The 12,733-nt window shown below is 38.6% G+C and overlaps 1 protein-coding gene across 4 annotated transcripts in view; it reads left to right on the top strand.

The window, feature by feature from the left end:
• Positions 1 to 12,733, top strand: part of ECPAS (Ecm29 proteasome adaptor and scaffold) — a 127,781-nt gene that overhangs the window by 79,719 nt on the left and 35,329 nt on the right. For all 4 annotated transcript variants that reach the window (XM_032164862.2, XM_032164861.2, XM_032164859.2 and 1 more), the window contains one exon: positions 9,996 to 10,119. In XM_032164862.2, the coding sequence (XP_032020753.1) occupies positions 9,996 to 10,119 (124 nt within the window). The remainder of the gene's footprint in view (positions 1 to 9,995; positions 10,120 to 12,733) is intronic.

Here is a 12,733-nt window from a genome sequence, read left to right as displayed (position 1 = left end):
GAAGTATGGAAATAAGGTACAGAGATTAAATGATGAGAATAATGAAAAGCGTGAAATGGAAGCAGAATATCTTCACAGTCGAATAGGACACAGTGCTGAAGGTTTTTTTGGTTTCTTTTAACTTTTTATTTTTTATTTATTTTATTTTTACAATAGGATCTCATTCTGTCACCAAGGCTGGAGTACGCTACATCTCCCAGGCTCAAACCATCCTCCCACCTCACCTCCTAAGCAGCTGGAACCACAGGCATGCGCCACCATTCCTGGCTAATATTTTAATTTTTTATAGAGACAGGGTATCCCTGTGTGGCCTGGGGTGGTCTTGAACTCCTGGGCTCAAGTGATCCTCCCACCTAGATCTCCCAAAATGCTGGGATTACAGGCATAAGCCACTGTGCCTCGCCCATTTTTAATTTTTTAAATTGATACATAATAGTTGTACATATTTATGGGATATATATGATATTTTGATACAAGCATACAATGTATAACGATGAAATTAGGGTAATTGGGATATCCATCATTTTAAGCATTTATCATTTCTTTGTGTTTGGAGCATGTCAGATTTTCTCTTCTTGCTATTTTGAAATATACAGTAAATTCTTACTAACTGTTGTTGCCCTGTTGTGCTGCCAAACACTAAAACTTAATTTTTGTAACTGTATTTTTGTTCCCATTAGCCAAGCTCTGTTCCCCCCTCTACAGTACCTTTCCTGGCCTCTGGTAACCACCATTTATTCACTTCCATGAGATCAATTTTCTCACATATAAGTGAGAACATAGGATATTTGCTCTGTGCCTGGCTTATTTCAGTAAATACAGTGTCCTCCAGTTCCATCTATGTTGCTGTCAACAACAGGATTTCATTCTTTTTTATGGCTGAATAATATTCCATTGTGTATATATACCACTTTTTAAAAATCCATTCATCTGTTGCTGGACACTTAGGTTGATTTCTTGTTTTGGCTATTGTTAATAGTGCTGCAGTAAACATTGGAGCACAAGTACCTCTTCAGAATACAGATTTTCTTTCTTCTGGATATATACTCAGGATACATACTGGAATTCCTGGGTTATATGTTAGTTCTAGTTTTAGTTTTTTGAGGAACCTTCATACTGTTTTCCCACCAACAGTGTAGGAATGTTCCCCTTTCTTCACATTCTATCATCTGTTGTTTTCTGTCTTCTTGATAATGGCTATTCTAACTAGGGTGAGGTGAGATCTCATCGTGGTTTTTCTCTGCATTTCTATCATGATTAGTGATGCCGAACTTTTTGTCATATACCTGTTGGCCATTTATATACCTTTTTTTTTGAGAAACAACTGTATTCAGATCTTTCGTCCATTTTCAAATCAGATCGTTTATTTGCTATTGAGTTGAATTCCTTACTTATTGTATATTTTAATCCCTTGTCAGATGGATAATTTGCAGATATTTTCGTCTATGCCATAGGTTGTCTCTTCACTCTGTTGGATGTTTCATTTGCTATGCAGAAGCTTTTTAGCTTGATATAATCCCATTTGTCAATTTTTGCTTTAGTTGCCTGTGCTTTTATGATCTTACTTGAGAAATCTGTGCCCAGACCAATATCCTGAAGTGTTTCTCCATTGTTTTTTTGTAGTAGTCTTATAATTCAGGTCTTAGATTTAAGTCCATTTTGGTTTGATATGGTGAGACAAAGGGGCCCAGTTTCATTTTTCTACATGTGGATATCTACTTTTTCTAGCACAACTTATTAAAGAGACTGTTCCTTCCTCGATGCCTTTGTTGAAAATTAGTTGACTGTAAATGAGTAGATTTATCTTTGGGTTCTCTATTCTGTTCCATTGGTTTATGTGTCTGTTTTTATTGCCAGTTCCATGCTATTTTGCTTACCATAGCTTTGTAATATATTTTGAAGTCAGGTAATGCAATGCCTCTGGCTTTATTCTTTTTGCTCAGTATTTTTTGCTCATTCTTCAGGGTCTTTGGTGGTTTCATACCAATTTTAGGATTGTTTTTCTAGTTCTGCTTTGATGAACGTCATTGATATTTTAATAGGGATTATATTGAATCTGTAGATCTTTTTCATTAGTATGGAAATTTTAATAATATTATTTCAATCCATGAACATGGGATATGTCTTCTCTTTTGTGTGTTCTTTTTAATTTCTTTCATCAATGTTTTATAGTTTTCATTACAGAAATCTTTTGCTTCTTTGGTTATAATTTATCCCTAGGTTTTTTTTTTTTTTTTTTTTTTTTTTTTTTTTTTCCTTGGGTTTTTTTTTTTTTTTTTTTTTTGGTAGCTATTATGAGTGGGATTGCTTTCTTGATTTCTTTTGCAGATGTTTGGTGTTGGCATACTAGTCTATTCTCACACTGCTGTAAGTGGGTAACTTGAAAAGAGGTTTAATTGACTCACAGTTCTGCAGGCTGTACAGTAAGCATGGCTGGGAAGGCCTCAGGAAACTTACAATCTTGGCAGAAAGCAAAGAGGAAGCAGGCATGTCTTACATGGCAGGAGCAGGAGAAAAAGAACAAAGTGGGAGGTGCTACACACTTTTAAACAACCAGACCTTGTGAGAACTCACTCACTGTCAGAACAGTAAGGGGGAAGTCTACCCCCATGATCCAGTCACCCCCCCACCAGGCCCCTCCTCCGACATTGGGGATTACGATTCAGTCATGAGATTTGGGCAGGGGCACAAATCCAAAGCATATCACATATAATGCAACTGTTTGTATGTTGATTTTGTATCCTGTAACTTACTGACTTTATCAGTTCTAATAATTTTTTTGTTTATCTTTTAAAGAACCCAGTTTTTCATTTCATTAATCTTCTGTAGTTTTTGTAGTCTCAATTTCATTTACTTCTGTTCTGAATTTTATTATTTCTTTCCTTTATTAATTTTGGGTTTGCTTTGCTTTTGCTTTTCTAGTTCTTTAAAGTGCATCGTTATGTTGTTTATTTGAAGCCTTCTTCTTTTCTGATTTAAACATTTATTACTATAAAATTCCCATTAGCACTGATTTGCTGTATCCCATAGATTTTGGTATGTTGTGTTTTTATTTTCTTTTGTATCAAGAAATTTTAAATTTTTCTTTCTTAATTTTTTCATAGATCCATTGGTTGTTCAGGAACGTGTTGTTTAATTTCCATGTATTTCTATAGTTTCCAAAGTTCCACTTGTTATTGATTTCTAGTTTTATTCCATTATGGTCAGAAAAGATACTTGATATGATTTTGATTTTTTTTGAATTGCTTGAGACTTGCTTTGTGGTCTAACATATGGTCTATCCTGGAAAATGTTCCATGTGCTGATGAGAAAAGATGTGTATTCTACAGCAGTTAGATGAAATGTTCTGTAAATGTCAGGTCCATTTTGTCTAGAGTGTAGTTCAATTTTGATTTGGGTTGCTTGATTTTCTGTCTGAATGACCTGTCCATTACTGAAAGTGGGATGTTGAAGTCAGTCTTCCACTATTATTGTGTTGCAGTCTGTCTCTCCCTGTAATATATCTATTATGCTTTATACGTTTGAGTGCTCTAATACTGTTTGCATATATATTAATAACCTTTATATGCTCTTGCTGAACTGAGCCCTTTATCATTATGTAATGACCTTGGTCTTTTTCTAGTTTTTGACTTGAAATCTATTTTATCTGATGCAAGTATAGTTACTTCTATTCTTTTTTGGTTTTCATTTGCATGGAAGTATCTTTTTCATACCTTTACCTTCAGTCTATTTGTGTCTTTATAGGTGAAGTGAATTTCTTTTTTTTTTTCTTTCTGAGATGGAGTCTCGCTCCATTGCCCGGGCTGGAGTGCAGCAATCTCAGCTCACTGCAGCCTCCACCTCCTGGGTTCAAGAGATTCTCCTGCCTCAGTCTCCTAAGTAGCTGGGCCTACAGGCAGAAGCCACCACGCCCAGCTAATTTATTTATTTATTTATTTTTTTAGTAGAGACGGGGTTTTGCCATGTTGGCCAGGCTGGTCTTGGACCCCTGACCTCAGGTGATCTGCCCACTGTGGCCTCCCAAAGTGTTAGGATTACAGGTGTGAGCCACCGTGCCCGGCCGAAGTGAATTTCTTGTAGGCAGCATATAATTGGTCTTGTTTTCTTATTCATTGAGCCGTTCTGTATCTTTTAATCAGGTAAGTTAGTCCAACAACAGTCAGTTTATTATTGTTAGGTAAAGACTTAACTACTGCCAGTTTGTTTTTTGTTTTCTGGTTGTTTTGGAAGTCCTCTCTTTTTTTCTTTCTGCCTTCCTTTGTGGATAAATTACTTTTTTCTCATAGTATGTTTTACTTTTTATTTTTAGTTTATCTGTTTAGACTGTTTTTTGAGTTGTGGTTTCCCTAAGGGTTTCAGAAAATATAACAAGTTTGATGACAACTTCACTTTGATCACAAGAAACAAACAAAAACAAGCAAAGAAAAAACTTAAAAACTCTGTTTTAATTCTAGTACCCCCATTTTTTGGCTCTTTGTTTTCTCAACTTACGTCTTTTTATATTGCCTATCTTTTAACAAATTGTTGTAGTCATTATTTTTGAAAAGTTTATGTTTTAGTCTTCATACTAAAGATTCTATGGAGTATTAGATAAGGATACTGAAGATACTCTAATACAAAGATACTGTTAATACTCTACAGCATTAGAGTATCTTTAAATGCAGTATTAGAGTGTCTTTAGTATCTTTAGAATACTCTATACAGTATTAGAGTATTTTGAATTTGTCTGTGTATTTACATTTTTTGTTGCATGCTAGAATTCTTTTCTTTCAGATTGAAGAACTGTAGCATTTTTTGTAAGACACATCTGGTGGTGGTGAATTCCCTCATCTTTTGTTTACCCAGGAAAGTCTTCATTTATCCTTTATATTTGAATGTTGTGGGAAGTCAGGGACCCTGAACAGAGGGAGCAGATGAAGCCGTGGCAGAAGAACATAAATTGTGAAGATTTCATGAACACTTACCAGTTCCCATAATTAATACTTTTATAATTTCTTATGCCTGTCTTTACTGCAGTCTCTGAACATAAATTGTGAAGATTTCATGGACATTTATCACTTCCTCAGTCAATCCTCTTAAAATTTCTTATGCCTGTCTTTACTTTATCTCTTAATCCTGTCATCTTCGTAAGCTGAGGATGTATGTCAGGACCCTGTGATGATTGTGTTAACTGTACAAGTTGTTTGTAAAACGTGTGTTTGAACAATATGAAATCAGTGCACCCTGAAAAAGAACTGAATAACAGTGATTTTCAGGGAACAAGGAAGGATAACCATAAGGTCTGACTGCCTGTGGGGTCGGGCAGAATAGAGCCATATTTTTCTTCTTGCAAAAAGCCTGTAGACAGATGGGTGAGCAGGAGAAGTATCACTGAATTCTTTTCCCAGCAAGGAATATTAATAATTGAGACCCTGGGGAAGGAATGCATTCCTGGGGGGAGGTCTATGAATGGCTGCTCTGGGAGTGTCTGTCTTAAGCGGTTGAGATAAGCACTGAAATACCCCTGGTCTCCTGCAGTGCCCTCAGGCTTACTAGGATTGGGAAATTCCAGCCTGGTGAATTCTAGTCAGACCGATTGTCTGCTCTCAAACCCTGTTTCCTGTTAAAATGTTTATCAAGACAATGTGTGCACAGCGGGACACAGACCCTCATCAGTAATTCTAATTTTGCCCTTGCCTTGTGATCTTTTATTGCTCTTTGAAGCGTGTCATCTTTGTGACTTACTCCTTGTTCGTACACCCCCCTCCCCTTTGAAAATCCCTAATAAAAACTTGCTGGTTTTGCGGCTCAAGGTCGCCATCACGGTCCTACCAATATGTGATGGCACCCCTGCAGGCCCAGCTGTAAAATTTCTCTCTTTGTACTCTTTCTCTTTATTTCTCAGACCAGCCAACACTTAGGGAAAATAGAAAAGAACGTACATTGAAATATTGGGGGCTGGTTCCCCTGATATTTGAAGGATAGCTTTGCTGGGTACAGTATTCTCAGTTGAAAGGGTTTTTTTTCTTTCTTTTCTTTCTTTCTTTTAGCACTTTGAATATGTTATTCCACCCCCTCCTGGCCTGTAAGGTTTCTGTCGCCAGACATATCAGAGCTCCTTTATATCTTACTTGTTTCTTTTCTCTTGCTACTTTTAGGATCCTCTCTTCGTCCATTACCTTTGTGAGTTTATTATATGCCTTGGGGTAATCTTATTTGGGTTGAATCTTCTTGGTATTCCTTGACCTTCTTTTGCCTGGGTGTTCATGTTTTTCTAGGTTCTGAAAGTTCTCTGTTGATTATTTCTTTGAATAAACTTTCTACACCTGTTTCTTTTCTCTATTTCCTCTTTAAGGCAAATAACTCTTAGCCTCTTTGAAGCTGTTTTCCAGATCTTGTAAGTGTATCATTCTTCTGCACTTTTCTTCTCTGACTGTGTGTTTTCAAATAGCCTGTCTCAGAGCTCACTAGTTCGTTCTTCTACTTGATCAGTTCTGCTGTTGAGACACATTGAAGCATTTTTCAGTCATCCATTACATTTTTCAGCTCTAAGATTTGATTTTTTCCTCCATTTTAATCTCTTTACTAAATTTCTCTTACAAGTTTCTGAATTCCTTCTCCATGTCTTCTTGAAGTTGTTGAGCATTCTTAAAACAGCTATCGTGATTTCCCTGTCTGTCACATATCTACGCCACTCCAGGATTGGTCACTGGTGCCTGCTTATTTATTCTGTTTGTTTAGGGTGAATGTTTTTTCGAACATATTTTCTCAAATGTCCTTGATGCTTGTGAACATTCATCAGTGTTTGGGCATTGAAGAGTTAAATATTTATTCCAGTCTTCACAATCTGGCCTTGTTTGTACCTGTCCTTCAGAGGGCCTCCCAAGAATTCAAATATGACTGAGTGTTGAGTTCCCTAAGCCTGTGGTCACTGCAGTCGTTTCAGCACTAGAGGGCACCCTAAGCCCATGTGTGCTGCAACTCTTCCAGATACCGAGATACCCAGCATTGATGGACTTGGGGAAGATAAGGGAGCATTCTCTGGGTTCCCAGGCAAAGTTTCTTGCTCTCTTCCCTCTCTTTCTCCCAGGTAGAGGGAGCGTCTCTCCACAATGAGCTGCCTGAAATTAGGGGAGGGGTAATGTGGGCACTTCTGTGGCCACAGCAGCTAGCACCATGCTGGGTTACACCCAAAGCCCATGGCATCCCAGACCAGCACAGTACCAGGGGTCACCCAAGGCCTGTGGCCACCTGACTGCTGCTGATGCTTTTTCAAAGATGAGGCTGCTTTAGTGAGCAGGTGTTGGAGCCAACCAGGACTTGGGACTTAGGTTGTTCGTGCCACATGAGCAGATTCCCTTCTTGCCTGGGGTGGGTCTAGAAGTGCTCTTCCACAGCAGCATCCTGGAAGTGGGGCTTTTGGACTCTGCCTGGTCCTTTGTTTTATTGTGGGTGGGCTGGTGCCTGGTTGCGAGACAAAGTCTTCTGTATTTTTGCTTTTCCTCCATCCAAGTGTGGCCTAGCTGCTGGTGAAATTTATTTGGGGGCCTGAGGCCATTTTAGTCAGCTGACTTGGGTTCCTCTCACTGAAGAAGCTGATTTCCCTCTGGCCCAGGTTTGGTCTAAGTGGGCACTGGCAGAATTCTGCCTGATGCTGTGACAGAGTGGCACTGAGTTATAATGCGAAGTATCACGCCCATTTAGCTCTGCTTCACCCAAGCACACAGGTTCTCTTTCCAAGCTGTGCTGCCTGGGACTGGGGGAGGGGTGGTGTAGGCAGTGTGTTCTTCCCACCCTATTCAGTGAGTCTCCTCTTGTTATTATGCTGAAGCCGGGTACTGTGATGTCTCACCTGATTTAGTTTTTATGAAGGTGCTTTTTTGGTGGATAGTTCAGTTCGATGTTCCTGCATTAGATGGGGAGGGGATGAGATTCTGTTGCACTTTTTTTTTTTCAATTTTAAGTTTTTGTAGGTACATGGTGGGTGTATATATTTATGGGGTATGTGAGATGTTTTGTTACAGACATGCAATGCTTCATAATCACATCATGGAGAATAGGGTATCCATCCCCTCAAGCATTTATCTTTTGAGTTGCAAACAATCCTATTATATTTTTTTAGCTATTTTAAAATGTACAATTAAATTATTGTTGACTATAGCCACACTAGTTTGCTATCAAAGAGTAGTAGGTCTCATTCATTCTTTTTTTTTTTTTTTTGAGATGGAGTCTCACTCTGTTGCTCAGGCTGGAGTGCAGTGGTGCAATCTCAGCTCACTGCAACCTCTACCTGCTGGGTTCAAGCGATTCTCCTGCCTCAGCCTCCCAAATAGCTGGGATTACAGGCTCACACCACCATGCCCAGCTAATTTTTTTATTTTTAGTAGAGACGGAGTTTCACCATATTGGCCAGGCTGGTCTTAAACTCCTGACCTCAGGTGGTCCGCCCATCTTGGCCTCCCAAAGTGTTGGGATTACAGGTGTGAGCCAGTGCACCTGGCCTGAATTCATTCTTTGAATTCATTCTTTGTAACTATTTTTTTTGTACCTTTTAACCATTTCCACCTCCCCCTGTTCAGCCACTTTGCCCTGCCCCCTGCTCCCTCTTGTAACTTTTTATTATAGGAAATTTCAAACGTACCCAAACATAGAATAATAATGTAATGAATCCCCATGTATCTGTTCTTATTTTCTCTATTGAACCCCCCTTTATTTCTGGATTATTTACAGCAATGTCCAGATAGTATATTATTCATAAATGTAGCTATGGAGTTTTGTTTTTGTTTTTAATGCCAGCTGTGTTGTTGTTAACTATAGGAAACATGCAAAAACAGGTACAGGTACATAAAATGAACCCCTAATAAGGATTATGTTGAAATACCTTTTTTCAGCTTGAAGTTGCCAAGAGAAGCTTTTAACCAGGGAAGCTGTAGGACTAAAGCCTTTAAATCTTTTTTCCTCAGACTAGGAAGCATGTGGCATTAGTACTTGATGCCTCATCACAACTAGAGCATTGTTGATTGGCGTGGGAAAGTCTCAACTGTTGTCTTTGTGCTTTGAAGAGTAGCGTGTTCATAGCCTTCACATGCTCTCTGTTCATTCCCTTATTTCTCCTATTCCTCCTAAATTTCTTCTGGTTCGCAGTAAAAAGTGGAAAATGCAGGTCTAGGTAGTTACATGTTGGGTCAGTGACTCCTACTAGTGAATCATGTCAGCATTTCTGAATAAAGTTTTAAAACACTTGAGTGGGTACTATATAGAATTTTCAAATGTTTGACTTTTGAAATGCTTTCAAACTTACAGTGAAGCTGTAAGAATAGTGTAAAGAACTCTTACTTGCCCTTTATCCAGATTTACCAAATTTTAACATTTCACATATGTTTTATTGTTCTTTTTTCTGAGCCATTTAAAAGTAACATCAAGATATCATATAATTTAAGAGTGCAAAGAGTTAAATAATTGTTAAGTAAATGTTAATAAAATATAATGGCTACTATTTATTGTGGAGTAACCACAATCAAGCATACTATATAATAGTTTTATGTACATTAACCTGATTTAATTCTTAAAGCCTAATGCTGTGGATGACGATATTATGCCCTTCTTACAAATGAAGTTTTTGAGGCTCATAGAAGTTTAAATAAGGGTTTATAGCTGGTGAGAGATAGCTAGAATTTATATTGAGACTTACATGGCTTCAAAGTTTATGGGATTTTCTGTCTTCCTTAGGTGAACCATATTATGCTTCCAGAGATCATAAATCACTGCCTAGTGGTTCTCTACTGAGGGTGAGGAGGGCAGCAAAGACTTTGAAAAATATCTTCAAGGGATTCTTATATCCTCCACTCCCTCACCATCCCTGGCCTTTGAGCCATTGAATTAGCCGAAAGCAAACTAGGGCAAAGAGTGAAAACAAAACATGCTCAGAAACACACTCTTAAGCAGGCTTTCTGTAGAAATGGATGTTTTTGGGAAGTGTGTTTTCTCATTCATGGTTTTTACTTCCTTCGTTGCAGGCCAAGCAGATAGAACTTCAGTTCACTATTGGCGAAGCCATTACCAGCGCTGCAATAGGAACTAGTTCTGTGGCTGCCCGAGATGCCTGGCAAGTGACTGAAGAGGAATATACTCCACCTGCTGGTACCAAATATTCGGCTAATCGATTTATAATTATCAAGTAACCCTTTTTTGTTCTCTTCATCACATTTGAGGCAAAAACATTATACATTCCATATTACTTTTTTCAAATATTTATATCTGTTTTACCAGTTTCATTCAGTCAAGAAAAATAGTTGAGTGAAGAAGACAGCATGAGGCTGGGCACAGTGGCTCATGAGTGCCTGTAATCCCAGCACTTTGGGAGGCCGAGGTGAGCGAATCACCTGAGGTCAGGAGTTAGAGACCAGCCTGGCTAACATGGTGAAACCCCATCTCTACTAAAAATACAAAACTTAGCTAGGCGTGGTGGCACAAGCCTATAATCCCAGCTACTCGGGAGGCTGAGGCCTGAGAATTTCTTGAACCTGGGAGGCGGAGGCTGCAAGTGAGCTGAGATCGTGCCACTGCGCTCTATCCTGGGCGACAGAGTAAGACTCTGTCTCAAGAAATAAAAAACAGACAGCATGAAATTAGTAACTTCTTTTTCTGACCCTTTGGCAAGCAAGCAGGGGAGTCAGCTCTGGATTACCTTGAAGCTTGTGCTCTTTTCATGAGGATTTATGTATTTAGCCAGTTTTAGAATTCAAGGTATAGTTGTTTCCAGATGATGTGTCCTCTAATCCTTTATTACATAATGAAGCGTCAGTGCCTTCTGCTAGCGCTCCAGGTACACTGGCTTTTAGTGACAGTGTGTAGTTGAGGGAACATGTGGTTTCTGACTTAATGTTTTATATATTATGATTTCAACTTTGTTGTGGTTTGATTTGAATTTGGAATTGAAAATACATTTTAGTATTTGAGCTAGAATAAAGAAAAATTTAAACAGAAGGAAAAGTCACCAAGTTTTCATATTTTATCCTTTCAAGTGAGGAAGTTAAAAGAGAGTATTCTCATGGTAACAATTTTATTGTATGTTGTGTTTCATCATGAATAATGCATTAATTTAGTTATTGCACTTAGTGTTACAGTTAACATTTAACTTCACGGTAATGCGTTCACCTATTATTTCATTAGCCACCATAAAGAGATTTAAAGGAAATAGAAAAACACACTTTTGCTTGCACTGTAATGACAGTTATGGATTGACGGAAGCTGAATCAGAGTCAGTTCTTTGAGATTTTTCTTTGAACACACATGAAGCAAGGCAAGGAGCAGTTTGTATAGAAGGAAGGAGGGAAGGAAGGGAAGCAACATTGTTAACAAGAAGACAACCAAACCTGAAGTGGGAATTTTCAGGTTGCATGTGAGAGGTGGTAACAGAGGGTTGACAGCAGGGAGGGCTCACACTGAGGGGTGGGTTTGCTGTGAGAGGGACGTTTCCGACTCCATGGGGTTTTACATAGTGACTTAAGCAAGTAGAGGTTAGTAGAGAGGCATCTGTGCCAGTCTTCATCCTCTGAACTCTTGTATTGCCTCAGACTCTTCTTGGAAGATTGCATCCTGCTTGGCTTTTTACTCATCCAAAGGAATCTCAAATTGTCCATTAAATGTTGAAGTTCTGTTTTTGTCTGTTTTGGGAAAGGAAAACATAAAATACTGTGGAGAAGGGAGGGATGATGAATCTCTGCTGTGAATTTTGATCATGCATGTTCTATGTCATTCTCATCTGAGTGCTTCTCAGCCTTTGGATGTCGTTGTTGGTTACAGTGTACCAATCTTGCTGTGAGTAGAAAGAACAGCATTTGAGAAACCACTTAGGGCCCAGGTCTTAGCCATCTTAACATCTCTACATAATATCCTGGGCATGTTATGGGAATCTAGTAAGGATTTGTTGGTTTTGTAATTGTAGGTGCCCAGATAGCAGAACTGCTGGCAGCTAGAGTTGTGGTTATGGGAATTAAAAGAAGGGATTCTGACTCTGAGAACTGGAGTAATGTGATCAGTGAGGAGCTATGAAGGGACAAGGGGTGGAGGGGAATTGACCATGTCATGTACTGCCAATAGATCAACTAAGGTGAGAATTGAGAAACCATCATTGGACTTAGCAACAGGAAAGTCATTCGTGATTTCTATGACTGATTTCTATGGGGAAGAGAAGGTAAAAGGCTGATTTGGAGTGGGCTCAAAAAAGAGAAGAGCAAAGTTTGAACATGAGTTTAAACAACTATTTTGAAGGGTCTTAATGTATATCAGTGGTTTGTCACTGGAGGAATGAGATTTTTGCCCCTAGACATTTGGTAATGTCTAGACACTGGGGAGGGTGGGTACCACTGGTCTCTAGTGGGTGAATGCACAGGATGCTGCTAGACATCCTGCAGTGTATAGCACAGCTTTGTATGATAAAGAATTATCCAGCCACAATGTCAGTAGTGTTGAGGTTGAGAAACCCTGGAGTAATAAAGGAAAGGAGAAAAACAGTATGGTAGCTGGAGGAGGAAAGTTAAGAGCAAAAGAAGTTTAGTTAGTTTTTAGATGGAAGAGGAGAAACATCTAGTAGACAAAAATTGCTGACACTAGAGAGATTAGGGATAAGTTTTCATTCTCAGGAACTAAAAAGTTACTTGAGTACCTTTGAAATGTAATTTTGTTTACACTAGGTTCTAGAGTGAATAATTATTGATTCCTTCAGCAACTTTAAACACCTTAGTCATTTAGA

Source organism: Hylobates moloch, unplaced genomic scaffold (genome assembly GCF_009828535.3).
Source record: "Hylobates moloch isolate HMO894 unplaced genomic scaffold, HMol_V3 SCAFFOLD_10, whole genome shotgun sequence".
NCBI classification, from domain to species: domain Eukaryota; kingdom Metazoa; phylum Chordata; class Mammalia; order Primates; family Hylobatidae; genus Hylobates; species Hylobates moloch.
The sequence above is the reverse complement of the archived record's forward strand: the minus strand, read 5'-3'. Positions and strand labels throughout refer to the sequence as shown.